We start from the raw sequence: 15,043 nt of genomic DNA on the forward strand, positions 1-15,043 counted from the left end.
ATAAGCCAAACATTCTGATTCATGTAAAATAATTCGTGTTTTAAACTGCAAAGTTTCCATACTTTACTTCCAGAGTGTCAGATAAATATATACATTGTTTTGCTTGGATTTATCAAAGAGATACGTCACAGGCTTGCCTGCTCGGACAGAATCGCCTCGAGTTCGGTCATTTTCGGATGCGGAGCCGCGCGCAAATGCCGTGCACAGCGCCACGCGAAATGGGGTCTCGCGCACCCAACGCGCGCGACCGCCCACTCCGCGTTGACGTCATTTTTGCCGCGCGCACCAACGCGCTCTTGCGGACGCGGCGACTATAAACTTTATAGGCTACACCTCCGTCGCGTCACCGAGCACAACACCACCGAGAAGAACGAGGGGGACGAAAAAAAAACGAGGGGGACGAATACAGCCGATACATTTCTATCGAAAGGATCCGAGGTGTGGGCGAAACATAACGAAGTATGCACGAAGATATACGAACATCTACGACCAGAGTCGAATTCAGACGAACTCCCGCATACCTACCTAACCGCACTGCGCATGCGTCAAGTACTTGCTATATGGGTATTTTCATATAAATAAAATTATGTCGATCTGTGTTTCAATTAAAAGCGTTCTAAATGTCCATCCCGTAGGAGTAAAACTGCAGTACCGCATACACCACTTGGGTGTTACTTGTCACGATTGGGAAACGTAATTGTGACGCCACGGACTTCCACCAATCACTGGTAAAAAAACAGCTGCAGTAACGCACAAATTTTCCGCCTACTTGCCGAGAACCAGGAAATAATCATGATATTTTGATAGGCGTCTCTCGGTTGATTTTAGTCTTGACGACACAATATTTTTTTCCTCAACGTTTGTGCTCAGGGAAGATTGTTGCAGTTATGGCTTCGTTATTCAAGAAAAAGACTGTTGATGGTAAGTTTTCTACCGCTCTGGGGATTGTTTTGTCAAAACTGCTCAGCAACAAACGTCATTCATCAGATGGTTGCGATTGCTGTCGATTTTAATTATCAAATTTAATTTGTTTTGGGGTCTTTTTTTGTTTAACACAGAAGTGACTGGAGTTCATCACAAACTAAATTTAAGATACATTATAGGTACTTTATTTGCTTTAATGTGTGAAACTTCCACAGTAAACACTTCATCTGATCTAATGCCAGGGAAACGGTATTTATGAGCATGGGATTAAAGCTGGTCTACGAGGACTATTGTAATGGTTTTATAAACTCATCAGGCCATTGCTGTAACGTTAACGAATCAGAGACATTTTTTAGCAGTAGTTCTTGTACGTTAATTTGTTAAAACTGACTTTTTAGAATAATTAAATGCTGATCGAGAACTTATTTTCTAATACTTTCAGATGTTATTAAAGAACAAAACAAAGAGTTGCGCGGAACCCAAAGACAGATAACACGAGACCGAACAGCACTGGAAAAACAGGAAAAACAATTGGTGAGATACTACACCCATCACTGTGACGTGCCCATGATGCTAAAAGTTTCCCTTTCTCACCACTGAGGTCTGTGAGATCACGGTTATGTCATGAATGCCACAGAGTGCATATTTACTGTGTCAGTGGACTATGACTAACTGCAATTATCTCATGATTGTGTAAAGGTTAAGAACCATCTGTAATATTGTGGCAATATGTTATTACATTTTCCCATGAAATACTTATTTGGCTTTATACTCCAATAACAATGATTTAAAACATTTCTCAATAGAAATATGATCATATTAGGTAGATAGACAGGTAAATTCTTAATTGTCCAGACTTGGAAAATTTGTCAAGAATCATATTTTCCAGGAGAAATGTGTAAAACAATTATAATTTAATGCAATCTTCTGCGATTTATTCTTATAACAGGAGATGGAGATAAAGAAAATGGCCAAGACGGGGAACAGAGATGCCTGTAAGGTTTTAGCCAAGCAGCTTGTACAAGTGAGAAAACAGAAAACTCGTACATATGCGGTCAGCTCTAAGGTTACCTCCATGTCCACACAAACCAAGCTAATGAACTCCCAGATGAAAATGGCTGGGGCTATGGCCAAAACCACCAAAGTATGTGCACTATTTATGTAATATGTATTCATATTTAGAACTATTTATTGATCTGTGACTGCATAACAAGCACGTGTAGCATATTCATACCCCATCAGTTTTATGCGTAATTGCATAACTTCATAAATCAACATTCAAACAGACAATGCAAGCTGTCAATAAGAAGATGGATCCACAGAAGACTATGCAGACCCTGCAGAACTTCCAGAAGGAGACAGCAAAGATGGACATGACAGAAGAGATGAGTAAGAGGAAGTTTAGTTGATTTATTTATTTTTGGTTGTTGGAGTAGGTTTACATTAAAGGTGCAATTTGTAAGATATTTGCAGTTAAATGTCCAAAAACTACTAGGCCGGTGTTATATATTTTGTCCAGCTGATTACTATCAATATCTGTAATGTTTTCAACTACTTGTAAATCGTGAGAAAATTTCCATTCAAAATATTGTTACGGGGCAGTGCAGTCTCATGTCAATGACGTTAATATCCATGTGACCCTTTGTCACCGCCTTTACTGACGTAAACCACATGACAACACTGGTCGAGTTCGAAAAAATAAAATGGCGGCCAAGGAAGCGACTGGAGCACAAATTTAGTGTAAATAAACGTATATTTTTACTTTTTACACATTTTAATTGCATTTCTAGCAAGAAATTAGTATTGTAGTTTTCAAATATGTGATTAGTTATCACAAAGGCGCTCTCTGTTCATATTTCAAACACGCTGCCTTTGAAGTGCGTCGGAAAGCCTTTCTCTGAGTTGCCTTCAGGCCTCCGAGTCCTAAGTCATTTCCTCATGAGCCAGCGAGGCAACAAGTCCTCACTGCCTTGAGTTTTCGGACGCAGCCAGTGTCGTGGACAAATGCGGAACTATGCGATAGCGCCTGTCGGGCTACGCGCTTGCTTATGAACTTATGGATAACTCTTTACCGTCTGCCGCTGGTTGTGTCAGCTCCTGGTAGCGTACGGGCCAACCAAACGACCCAAGAAGAGTTTGGAACAAAACGAGAGAGGATCAATTTGTTGTTGCATTATCTGGATGGAGAGAGCTTCACGACAACATTTAACTAGACCGAGATTCTGATCCTGCTTGTGTTTTACGCGATGGGTGAGTTGATTTGATTCGTAACCCTTCAAAAAACGTATGCTATTATATTGATCACAACATTAGTGTGTAGATTGTAATCAGCGCATCTTCCCGCGGACGATATGCACATTAAAGGTATTGTACAGCAATATAAATGGTCATTTTAAGACACTTCACAATAAGATTTGTACTGTCAATACATTATGTGAAAAATCATTGTAGATTGTAAGTTGAAAACTTAATTTTGTGCTGTTAACCATCGAATTTGGACTAATACTGTAATATCTATGACTGAAAATTTTGTTTTGAACATCACATATAAACTTACATAATGAAATAAACGATGTCATCAAACGCAACATTTATAAGACTTGATTACCTTAGCCATCAACGTGATTTCTCGTTCTCGTCTGATTGATGGCCATCAGTGGTTGAGTAAAGACTACAAATCCCACAATTCCACGCTGCTTCAGAGCGTCAGTAAACAACATCATTGTTATTGTTTGATCTGGCGCCATCTAGCGGCGCAAATAATACAAACTGCATCTTTAAAATGTGATGGGGAAAACCTACAGTTATTTTTGCCAGAGTTGATGTCAAAATTACCTGATGATGAATTGTGGTCAGCGCCCTTATTTAACCTTAGTCAGTATTTATTCCTGTGTTTTCATCTGTTCACAGTGAACGACACTCTGGATGAAATCTTTGAGGGTTCTGATGACGAGGAAGAATCTCAGGACATTGTGAACCAGGTGTTAGATGAAATTGGAATTGAGATCTCAGGAAAGGTAAAAAAAAGCTTATTTGGCCATTTTGTTTGCGTAAAATCATCCTGCCTACACAGTGGACTGTTACTGATCTATTTGGTTGTAGGTAAAAGTAATTCTACATTTTAGATGAACCTGGGTGCTGGTGAGCCACTAAAGCTACATGACCTTTTAGTCCACATTTAACAGCTGACAACTGTGATGTGTGTGCCAAATTTTAAGTTAAAGGAACACGCCCACATTTTGGGAATTTAGCTTATTCACCGTATCCCCCAGAGTTAGATAAGTCCATACATACCTCTCTCATCTCCGTGCGTGCTGTAACTCTGTCTGACGCAGCCCCCGCTAGCTTAGCTTAGCACAAAGACTGGAAGTGGGTGGCTTTAGCTAGCATACTGCTCCCAATAAGTGACAAAATAACGCGATCATTTTCCTATTTATGTGTTGTGATTTGTATAGTCAAACCGTGTACAACTAACAAGGTGATATGAGACACAGCGATCTTTTAACAGTATACATACTGAGAACTATATTCTCTGAAGACGAAGCACTGCCGCATGGGCGGAGTGATTTGCACAATTCTGACCGAACTCTCTGCTCCTCACCAGGGGCTTCTCGTGTGCTGCGAGCAGATCACTCCGCCCATGCGGCAGTGCTTCGTCTTCAGAGAATATAGTTCTCAGTATGTATACTGTTAAAAGATCGCTGTGTCTCATATCACCTTGTTATTTGTACACGGTTTGACTATACAAATCACAACACATAAATAGGAAAATGATCACGTTATTTTGTCACTTATTGGGAGCAGTATGCTAGCTAAAGCCACCCACTTCCAGTCTTTGTGCTAAGCTAAGCTAGCGGGGGCTGCATCAGACAGAGTTACAGCACGCACGGAGATGAGAGAGGTATGTATGGACTTATCTAACTCTGGGGGATATGGTGAATAAGCTAAATTCCCAAAATGTGGGCGTGTTCCTTTAATCTAAGCACGCCAAAGAGCCTGAAATAAAAGTAAACTTTGACGTGATGCCATGGCAACAGCGTTCGAGATATGAAAAATCTGTGTGCAATTTAGCAAGTTCAATATCTTGGCAATCTGTTCACTAAGTTTGGTGATCACATGAGTCCAATAGGAGGATTATTTAACCGCATACAACTGTAAGCCTTAAATATGTTTAAAAATAAAAGTAAAGTTTGATGCAGTGCCATGGCAACAGCGTTCGAGAAATATAAAAAAAACTTTGCAATTTAGCAAGCATGTCTCACCATCATGTTGTCCAAGTATGGTGTCAATCGCATGAATCCCCTAGGAGGAGAATTTAAAAGTTTAGCGCATACAACTGTCAAAATATCCACCATTATGACTGACACACTTCTTGGCGCCTGTTGGTGGCGCTATGACTCACAGTAGCGTAGCCAGATCAATGTGATTGGACTCATTTGCCAAAAATACACACCTCCTTTAATCGCAATCAGACATAACCTTGCCATGGCAACAGCATTGGAGATATCAAAAAGCATCTCCAGTCTTGACATCATGTTGATTTTAGTGCTGTGCGCAGTGCTCAGGGCATAATTACTTTCTGCGACTTAAGTTCAAATACCAGCTTAGCGTATTTCAATTGTATTAATGTCAAACCTTTGTAAAGTAGTGTAGCCTTTTATGTTCAAGTCTAATTCCTAATTTAATTTTACCTGATGTCATTTTCCTTTTGTCCATGAGATTTTATCTGCATGAAAATGTATATAACGTTCAATAACTTAGTCATTTTATTTACATCTGATATAGATCGAAGTGATGAAAAATGTACACATTGACCCGAGAAGCAATTTCCCACAACAACTCTTTTCTTTAAAATACATGCTTGTAGTTGCTGTACACTTGCAGCAGTACTTTCAGTTTTAGTAATGAAAAGTATCCGGACCTCTTTGTCACGTGCTGAATCATAATATTGGAGCTCTATTGATGATAGCTTTCCATAGTGGTTTTGCACATGCTTAAATCAGAGTCAATCTACTTGGAGTTGATTGAGCTACTCGTTTCAATTGGTAGGACAATTCTAATGGCCCATAAACTTTGGAAGTTCCCAGCCATGGCCTGTGCCGCATGCATATAACCCCCTTAGCTGGGCCCTCTCTCACTCGCTCTGCCCGTCTTTACTGCGAGTGTTTAAAGGGACACTTCACCCATTTGCATTAAGCTTTGTATTGTTAGAACCCCAGTCATGTTTTTGAATGGTCGTGTATCATTTCCTCAGTTGCCGCTGAGACAGGAGAAATATAGATTTCAGTGTTGCACTTCCTTCTTTCAATGATGTAAAAATCATAATTTTGCATCATTGAAAGAAGGAAGTACAATATCTTTGTTGAGGGCGTGAGACTACAAACACCCCTTTTCTTGTTCAAATAGGCACCAATTTCTAAATGTATGTTACATTTCGACTACAAATATGATGCACTTTCAATAAAGATTTATGTTTCTACGGGTGAAATGCTCCTTTAAGCGCGGTCTCGCCAAGCGGAGTGAACTTCAGAATAGAAAGGTGTGTGCGTGTGTGTGTTTGTGTGTATATTTACTGCTATTTGCTATGACATCTAAACATGTGCAGGTTTTTTACTATAAATGCCATTTACATAACGTTAATGTGACACTGGAGCAATACAATACAGATTTACATTCCCTGTTTTGTGTTATGGTTCTGACACGAAGTCAGACCTTATAAGCTGTTTTAATTAACATAGCCTGTATAAGATAATTAATCTAGAAATTCTATCAGTTACACACCCCAATGTTTTGTAACACAATATTCCAAGGAAGTATTTGTATGCATCCGAAAATCGAGATGATTGTGATGAGACAGAAACGCAATGAAAGCTAAACTAGTGCAGTTATGTATAAGCTTTTTACCTTGCAACAGCTTTAATAAATCAATGGAAATGTATGCTATAATCTGGTATATCTTATCCAGCTTATAGCTGTCCTCTTCATTTTAGAATCCCGTTTCAATGATCTGTTGTTATTGTTGCTTTACTGAAGCTAGTGTATGAAACCTGTTATTCACCTTATGAATAATGATAATTATGCATGTACAAGCTATACAAGCTTTGGTCAAACATTTCTTAACACAATCTTATTTATGGCAGAAGGTAAATTTCTAGAAAAGTTTTTGCCATTTTAAATGTTACAATTTTATTGGTGTGTGTAACAGCTCAAGTATACAGTATGTCACTGAGACTCTGCCTGTGAAAACTAAAGTCTCAGTCTTATTGTGAGATAATTAGCTTAGTTTGATTTAGTATAGATAGAATTAGTTTGATTTCAAGCATTCATTTCTACTATGATTTCAATTGCTGACATGACATTACTCAGTTAATATTGAACATATCAAGTTTATATTTTCACAGAATGTTCTTTACATTATTTTGTAATTTTTGTGATTTTATGTAGCAAACAGTAAACCACAAATAAATCTTTTAAGTTATTTGGTACAATTTATCATTATAATTAACTTCATTATTTCCTGTATTTTGTATCACCATAGTCCCTAAACGTATGTAAATGCAGAGAATAGGATTCAAGTCGGAAAAAAAATCCCCATTTTGTGCCCTCCCCACTCCTCAAACCAAAGTTACATCCTTGTCTCTAACCAAAAACTCAAGAGTTTTCCATCTCGGAGTAAGTCAACTCAGAGTTCAAGTTTTAACTCAAAGTTGTTTGAACCTCCTTACTGAAACGGGCCCCAGAGCTGTCCTTTACATTATATTTTGATCCAACATAGGTTCCTTGTTTTCTTTCCAGATGGCTCGTGCCCCTGCAGCTAACCGAAGGAACCCAACTACCTCCACATCCAAAGCAGATGAGATATCAGATGAAGATATTGAGAGACAGCTCAAAGCTCTTGGAGTGGACTAATACTGATGCACATATACAAACACCTAGTTATTACCTGGCAACAGCAAGTGAATGAAACACACTCCACTTATATACACACACACACACACACACACACACACACGCGCGCAGATAAACAGACAGTCCAATATCTTACATTCAGAGTCACGTACCTGCCTACTCTGGGATAAAGTGCCACAGATGGCAAATGCAATTGTTTTGTTTTTTATTTATTTATGACAATCGAAGATGACTATCATAGAGTGCATTTACCTGCACAGAATAATCAGATAACTATAAAAAATCTGCTTATTATAGAAAAGTGTTTTTGTGTGTTTACATGCAAATCAATAAACCGGCTGTGCAGACAACTGCGTTTACATGGGACTTTGAGATTTGTCAGGTTTCTCGCAGGCAGTGACGTCACCGCCTACAGTGATAGTCTTTAACAAGCCGACGGCATATCTGTCTTAAAATATACCCTTGTGTCTCTTCACGTGTCTGCAGAACGAGAAATGTAACAATGTAACATTAGCTTTTATTTTCACATTTTATCTTCCAACTGCTTGAGTCGAGCGGAGACTTTTATGCGTTACTTTGCGCTGACGTTTATCTTTCACACGCGGAGACATGCGCACATGAACAAAACTACGAGAAAGCCGGTTGAGGTGTTTACATGCCACGCAAAATCAGGGTAATGAGCAAAAAACTATCCCTGCCAATAGTTTTTTGCTTACGCCGTTTATGGGCTTTCACCGATAAAAGAAAGCGCTTGGGTTGCTCACGTGACCCCGGTTCCCTGAAATAACGGGAACGAGCATTGCGTCAGTTAGCTGACGCAATGGGGGAAACTCCTGTTTGCTCCGCGTTTGAAGCCTATTGGTGGATGTCTGTGAAAAATACAGACCAATGACGTTTGGGCCCGCGCGCGGGATGGCACACGTCCTTATATAAGCGCGGGGTCAAGCGTAAAGAGCTCATTATTATTCGACTGAAGCGGGCAGCCGAATAACACTCGCTGCGTAGACGTTTGTTATTTCAGGGAACCGGGGTCACGTGAGTAACCTAAGCGTTCCCTTGTAGTGCGGTTCACTTCGCGTTGCGTCGGTTGGCTGACGCTATGGGGGAACGTAATCCCATCACGCCGTGCATACACAACGTACTGAAGTTCCTTACCGGAGAGACACTGCGTGTGGCCCTATATCCAGCATATTCACAGCTTAAAGCAAAGTGTAAGCACCATACAAAATGTTAACGTGCATACGGTGGGGTTTTAAACGGACAGGGAGCACATAACATAGCACAAGGCCGCGAGATCACCGAGCGTGCCGCGGGTGTCCGAGATTAAGTAAATTCAGAGTCACGTTGGTGAGCTCGCTGAGCGCACCGTGGTGTACACGTAAAACGCATGAGCGTGCATTATTAAGCCGAGAGAACCTGCGCTCGGTGTCTCGCGTCTAAGCTGTACAATCTGGCAAACGTAGACGGCGAAGACCAGCCGGCCGTGTTGCAGATATCAAATATAGATACCCCTGTAGACCAAGTCCATGATGAAGCCAAACTCGCGCAGAGTGGGCTCTAACATATAGGGCATAGCTCATAAAAGCGTGAGCCAGTGCGATGGCTTCAACGATCCATCTAAATAGCCACTATTAGCAACAGGCATACGTAGTGAGTGATCTGCGACTCTCACGAACGGCCGATCTGACTATAATATGCGGCAGAACGGTTTGTAGCGTGGGATTATACAGATACCACAATAGTGTGAACCCAGGTGAGCCCTCGAGCGCATTGGGATGCATATAGGTAGTATTATAGTGCACAGATCGGTGAGCTTTCCAAGCGCGCCATAAATGTGTACTGACAATAAATTGCACGGGCACAGGTGAACACTTGAGTACATCGTGAATGCATATAGATGAATCAGAGTGTTATAATGCACAGGCCGGCAAGATTTTCGAGCATGCCGTCATGTGTTCTGATAATAAATTGTGCGCACACGGGTGAACCCTTCAGTGCACCGTGAATGCGTATAGATAAATCAGTGCACAGAACGCGCCATGTACAGATATGATTGATGAACGTAACGGTGGGTACCCAGCGCACCGTGAACGCACACAGATGATCAACAATGTATGTGTCACAAAGGATAACACAGCCGTGTATACAGGTGAGCTTCTCTAAGCGCGCGGTGGACGCATATAATTAAAAACCATATCGTGCATACAGGTGAGCTTACGGGCGCACCTTTAATGCAACAAACCCCAGTAGTGCGCGAGGCAGGGATGTCGAAGCTGTAAAATTGACAACGTGGACGGCGGGGACCAGCCGGCCGTGTCACAAATGTCAAATGAGAAACCTCTAAGACCATGCCCAAGGTAAAGCTAATCCATACATGGAGTAGATTAACCATGAGTGAGCATGGGAGGTGATAACTTCAACAATCCATAAATAACCTGTATTGACAGGTGCGCTAGAGAGTGAACTGTGACGCAGATGAACAGCTGATCGTCTGATGTACGTCAGACGTATCTGTCATACAGGACCTTGGACAGTTCCAGAGCGCTGTGCCTCGGGCACCGTCCGCATCTGTGAAATGACAGGCTTATGAATAAAGTGAATGGCCAGCCGTAAAAGCGTGGTACGCTGTTACCGCCGCCGTCAGCATCTGAGAGATGACAGGCTTGTGAATTAAACGAATGGTCGGTCGTAAAAGCGTGGTTCGCTGTTATCGGTGCCACATAGATATAGCATAGGGGGAGAGAGCCGCCGTGCACGAGCCTCTGTAGTGAGGAGAAAACCGTTCCACACCACAATTCATGGGGGTTTAGACTTTTCGCTTGTCACCGGACAGAAATAGATCAGACTTTGCATAAGGTCGCCTCGCGAGAGGGGTCCTAGTAGCTCGTGTCGACGTGTCATAAGGCACGTAGGTCATGTCTCATGGATGCAATTTCCATATGCCCGTCGTAACGGGTTAATATGTCTGCACCTTGGTGGTTTAAGCACGAGATGCGTATCACTCTGATTGAACATAGCTTATAAAGCGATGCAATGAGTTTATAAGGAGATGACCTGTCAGCTTGTACGCTTAGGTTGCGAGATCTCAACCTGACTCGGTGAATAATGAAAACCACCGTAGTTCGCTCGACCGCGTTATTACAATAACAATAATAATAACAATTTAGTGCTGCAGTGCTTGAATCATCCCCTTAAATGGACTGTATGTACAGTACAAGGTGATTGATATGAGACAAACGTGCGTTTCACGCACCGTAGGCTGATTGGCGTCGCAAGGGGTGTCTAATTCCGCAGCAGATGCTGGGCGAGCTCGTAACGATAGCACTATGCTATGCTGCGAAGACCAGAGCTCGGCCGTTCAGGTGCACGAGCCTCAGTAGTGGCGGTGACTAGAGCGGCTCTCAGAGCAGAGCAGTATGTCTAGTTGGTTTAATGTCTATCTATCTTAGTTCTACGGCTCCCCCGCTTGTTCATCTCAACAAGAGAGGGCGGTGCCAGACCGGTGACGGGCTCGGAGGAAATTCATAGCAGAGAAGCTCACTCGAGCCGCTGTGCTGGACGCTATTACAACAGCGCCTGCTCTTTTAGCTTATAGCTTTATATTAAAAATATTGATCCTACCGGGCGGCCGCAGGGGAGACCTCGTCAGGCATGTGTCCGCTGCACAGGGCTCGTACCACGGCAAGCGAAGGCTATATTCGGTTCTCAGCCGGAAAGCGGCAGGGGAAGACGCTAGACCTGGATTCTGCTATCTTCGGTTCTCAGCCGGAAAACGGCAGGGGAAGACGCTAGGCCTGGACTCTGCTGCAGGGCTTGTGTCGACGGCGAGGAAAGGCTTCTTCTTCGGAGCAGCGAGAGGTTCACGCTGAAGGAGAAAATTAATGAGCTCTTTAAACTTGACCCCGCGCTTATAAGGATGTGTGCCATCCCGCGCGTGGGCTCAAATGTCATTGGTCTCTATTTTTTACAGACGTTTGCCGGTGGGCTTCAATCGCGGAGTAAACAGGAGTATCCCCCATGGCGTCAGCTGGCTGGCGCGGTGCGAAGTGAACCGTATTGAAAGGGAATTGTTTTGCGCATTTACATGACCTCACACATTATCAGTTTATTAAGCATAATCGGCGTAAGAAGTGCATGTAAACGCACTCGTTGATTTTTGATTGATTGTTGATTGACACTTTTCATAAGAGCCATGGTTTTATCTGGCTTAAGTCATTTTAGAAAGGCAAAAATTAAAAGGTATTTTTGGGGACTTGGTGTAAAGAATATAATGCCTTTATCTACACCGTTGTAGACTCCAACTTCAGTCAACAACAGAGAAAATCAACCTACTCATATTGTTGTAAACAAGGTTGACAGGAGAATTCGACCTCTCCAAACATACACGACACAGGGCTGTCTCTCTGGTCCTGTCACATTTGTCTAGTCTTTATTCAACTCCCCCACATATTGCGATGCATGACCAGACACTGTGTGAGCGAAACTTTTTGCTTTCCACATTTGCCCTGTTTGTGATTTGTAAGTGATTAAATTTGTCTTGTAGGCAAATTTTTTTTGCCTGGATATTTTGAGTGTGCATAGTTAATTCAGTCGATCTTCAGGGCAATGCCATATGCAAAGATCTGTTTGAGAATATTTTTACTTGTGTTATATCTGAAGACAAACACTTTCCACATTCTGTGTTTTTGAAGCTTTGATTGTGTTTACTGTGCGCAATGTGTTTGTTTCAAATGTAAAAAAAACACTGTATTTTTCACACAATTTACTTATCTGTATTGCACTGTTTTAACTGTCCTCAAAACGGGCTGATGTCTTCCTTGTTCTATGAAGTCCCTCCTTCAGAAATGCATAACGAGTTCTGGGGCTTCATTTATAAAATGCTGCGTAAAAACCATCCTACATTTGATCATAAGATCATTTAACAAAAATGCATACCTGTGATTCATAAACCGAACGTACGCGCAGAAAACGCGCGTACCCCTTTCAACCTATAAATCGCAAATGAACTTGAACTTGTGCCTGCAGTTTCAGATCTCCGCCTTTAAACGATGCGTAATTAATGTCAGACATATAAAAGAGCGCTTGTCAATGTTTAAACCCAATTTCAAACAGCAAGAATGGCTTATGTTTCCAAAAACCTGCAGCAATCAGACAAGCAAAAATTTTATATTTATAAAAATTGTCTTTGACGTGAAAAAGTGCTTAGCGCCACGTCAGTGTCTGAGCAGACGTACGCACTTTTTCACGTCAAAGACAATTTTTATAAATATGGACTTTGTTTTGGATTTTTGCCCACGTACACTTTACGATCAAATCTGTGCCTACGCACGCTTTATAAATGAGCCCCCAGATTGTGTAACCTAGTCTATCTGTGTTCCGTACACTTTTGGGCTTTTCCGGAAGCTTTCGACTACTCCTCGAAGCAACCTGCTCAAAATAAACATGTTTGTGTGCACATTCCCTGGGGGAATGCCTATTGTATGAGTCACACTTTGATTGATGTCTTTTGGACCACCTGTGTACGGAAGATAAGGGAAAACAATGTTCCGTACATGCTAACAATGATGTTCCGTACAGAGCGCAAAACTTGATTTCAGCTGTGAAAATGGACATTAAAGATGAACTAATGTTTTATTTTACTTGATTGTGATTAGGGATGTGCATTTATGTAATTTTTTCATTTCGATTAATCCATAGGTCAGAAGAACGAATACTCGATTAACTGGGGGCGGGGCAATCAAAAGGGGAGGGTCGTACACGTCATGGTGAAAATGAAAATATTTTTATTAAAAACTTTTTTATTAATTAAAAATATATATATTAATTTTGAAGAAACCATGACAGAACAATAAACACACAGCCTACTAGATTATTAATGAATTAAATGTTTTTAACAAAAATAGCTGCGTGATGAAGTGAAACTAAAGGGTTAAACACAAACCGAAGCAAGCGCTTTCTATATGACGCATTCTACGTAATATTAAGCCTTTATTCAACATAAATGTACAATGTGCATCTATCTGCATAAAATTCAAGACAACTAAGTTTTCAACTAAGTTATGTACAGAAAGTTTAACTCCCTTTGTGGATGTGCATCATAAACATCGCGCTTTTAAACACGTCCAGTCAAAGCACAAGCTTCATAACATTAACCAGCTTTAAGTCTTTTGCTTACATTTTAGCGATTAGCTGTGTCGTGTCGTCCCCTTACCTGTTCTCAGTCAAGATGTAATGTTAATCCTCGTATGGCTCTCTGGTATCTCTTGACATTTGATGTTTAAATATGAGATGATAACCCATTGAACTTTTGACGGCGCTGTACATTGACTGTATTTCCGAAAATCACGGCATCTTTTAAAACCTATAGTGTCTGATGTGAGGTGTGGCCGGCTTCACGGGATCGGCGGGCTGGCGCGGATCGGAGGGTTGCTGCAGGTGCGCGCCGGAATTATCTGTTTGTTTTTAAATCATGCATGGTAATGTTACTGATGTCATACGCCGGTCTGCGTAGCTTGACACGACGTCAAACACGCATCTCCAGACCCAGTCTTACTACCACATGCGTGTGGAACGCTAACCAGACATCCAAATGCCACCATATCCATAATAAATAACCAAATAAACCCACATGATCATCGTTTTCATGATCGATCATCAATGCCACGTTTGAGTACTCGAGCAATCGAGTACTCGTGCCCATCCCTAATTGTGATGTTTTTTTAATTTGGTAAAGCATGATGAAAGTTAAGTTAAACATAATCACTGCATACAGGATGGTGCGGACAGATGCTTAAATCAGAGTCAATCTACTTAGAGTGGATTGAGCTACTCGTTTCAATTGTTAGGACAATTCTAATGACCCATAAACTTTTGAAATTCCCAGCCATGGACTGTGCCGCATGTGTATCCCCCTTAGCTGAGGCTCTCTCACTCGCTCCATCTGTCTTTACTGTGAGTGTTTAGCGCGGTCTTACAGAGCGGAGTGAACTTCAGAAGAGAAAGGTGTGTAAGTGTGGGTGTTTATTTACTGCTATTTGCAATTCCCATTTCAAATATTTTTTTCAACAAAAGGTAATATATTTAACATAATATTTTATAAAGGCGTAAATACAATATGAAGCATAAACTAAACCGAAATCCACATTTTTGCTGCCCGACTTTCCTTCCTTCCGAAGCTACAGTCTGTTAGCATTAGCTTGCCACCACTGGC

The 15,043-nt window shown here is 41.4% G+C and overlaps 1 protein-coding gene across 1 annotated transcript; it reads left to right on the forward strand.

The window, feature by feature from the left end:
- The first annotated feature begins 353 nt into the window (after window positions 1-353).
- On the forward strand, window positions 354-13,314 carry chmp2bb (charged multivesicular body protein 2Bb). Its single transcript, XM_055205197.2, has 6 exons — window positions 354-921; window positions 1,367-1,458; window positions 1,874-2,068; window positions 2,211-2,313; window positions 3,835-3,941; window positions 7,720-13,314. Exons 1-6 carry the CDS (start codon window positions 888-890, stop codon window positions 7,831-7,833), a joined length of 645 nt encoding a protein of 214 aa, XP_055061172.1. The 5' UTR covers window positions 354-887; the 3' UTR covers window positions 7,834-13,314.
- The last annotated feature ends 1,729 nt before the right edge of the window (window positions 13,315-15,043 follow it).

This window comes from Misgurnus anguillicaudatus, chromosome 3 (assembly GCF_027580225.2).
Source record: "Misgurnus anguillicaudatus chromosome 3, ASM2758022v2, whole genome shotgun sequence".
Taxonomy (NCBI): Eukaryota; Metazoa; Chordata; class Actinopteri; order Cypriniformes; family Cobitidae; genus Misgurnus; species Misgurnus anguillicaudatus.

What these genes read in the sequence shown, in the direction of transcription:
- chmp2bb (XM_055205197.2), top strand. Translation starts at nt 888, where the DNA reads ATGGCTTCGTTATTCAAGAAAAAGACTGTTGATG. An exon ending in CAAGAAAAAGACTGTTGATG is followed by an intron (nt 922 to 1,366) that starts GTAAGTTTTCTA and finishes TAATACTTTCAG; the next exon opens with ATGTTATTAAAGAACAAAAC. An exon ending in AAAAACAGGAAAAACAATTG is followed by an intron (nt 1,459 to 1,873) that starts GTGAGATACTAC and finishes TTCTTATAACAG; the next exon opens with GAGATGGAGATAAAGAAAAT.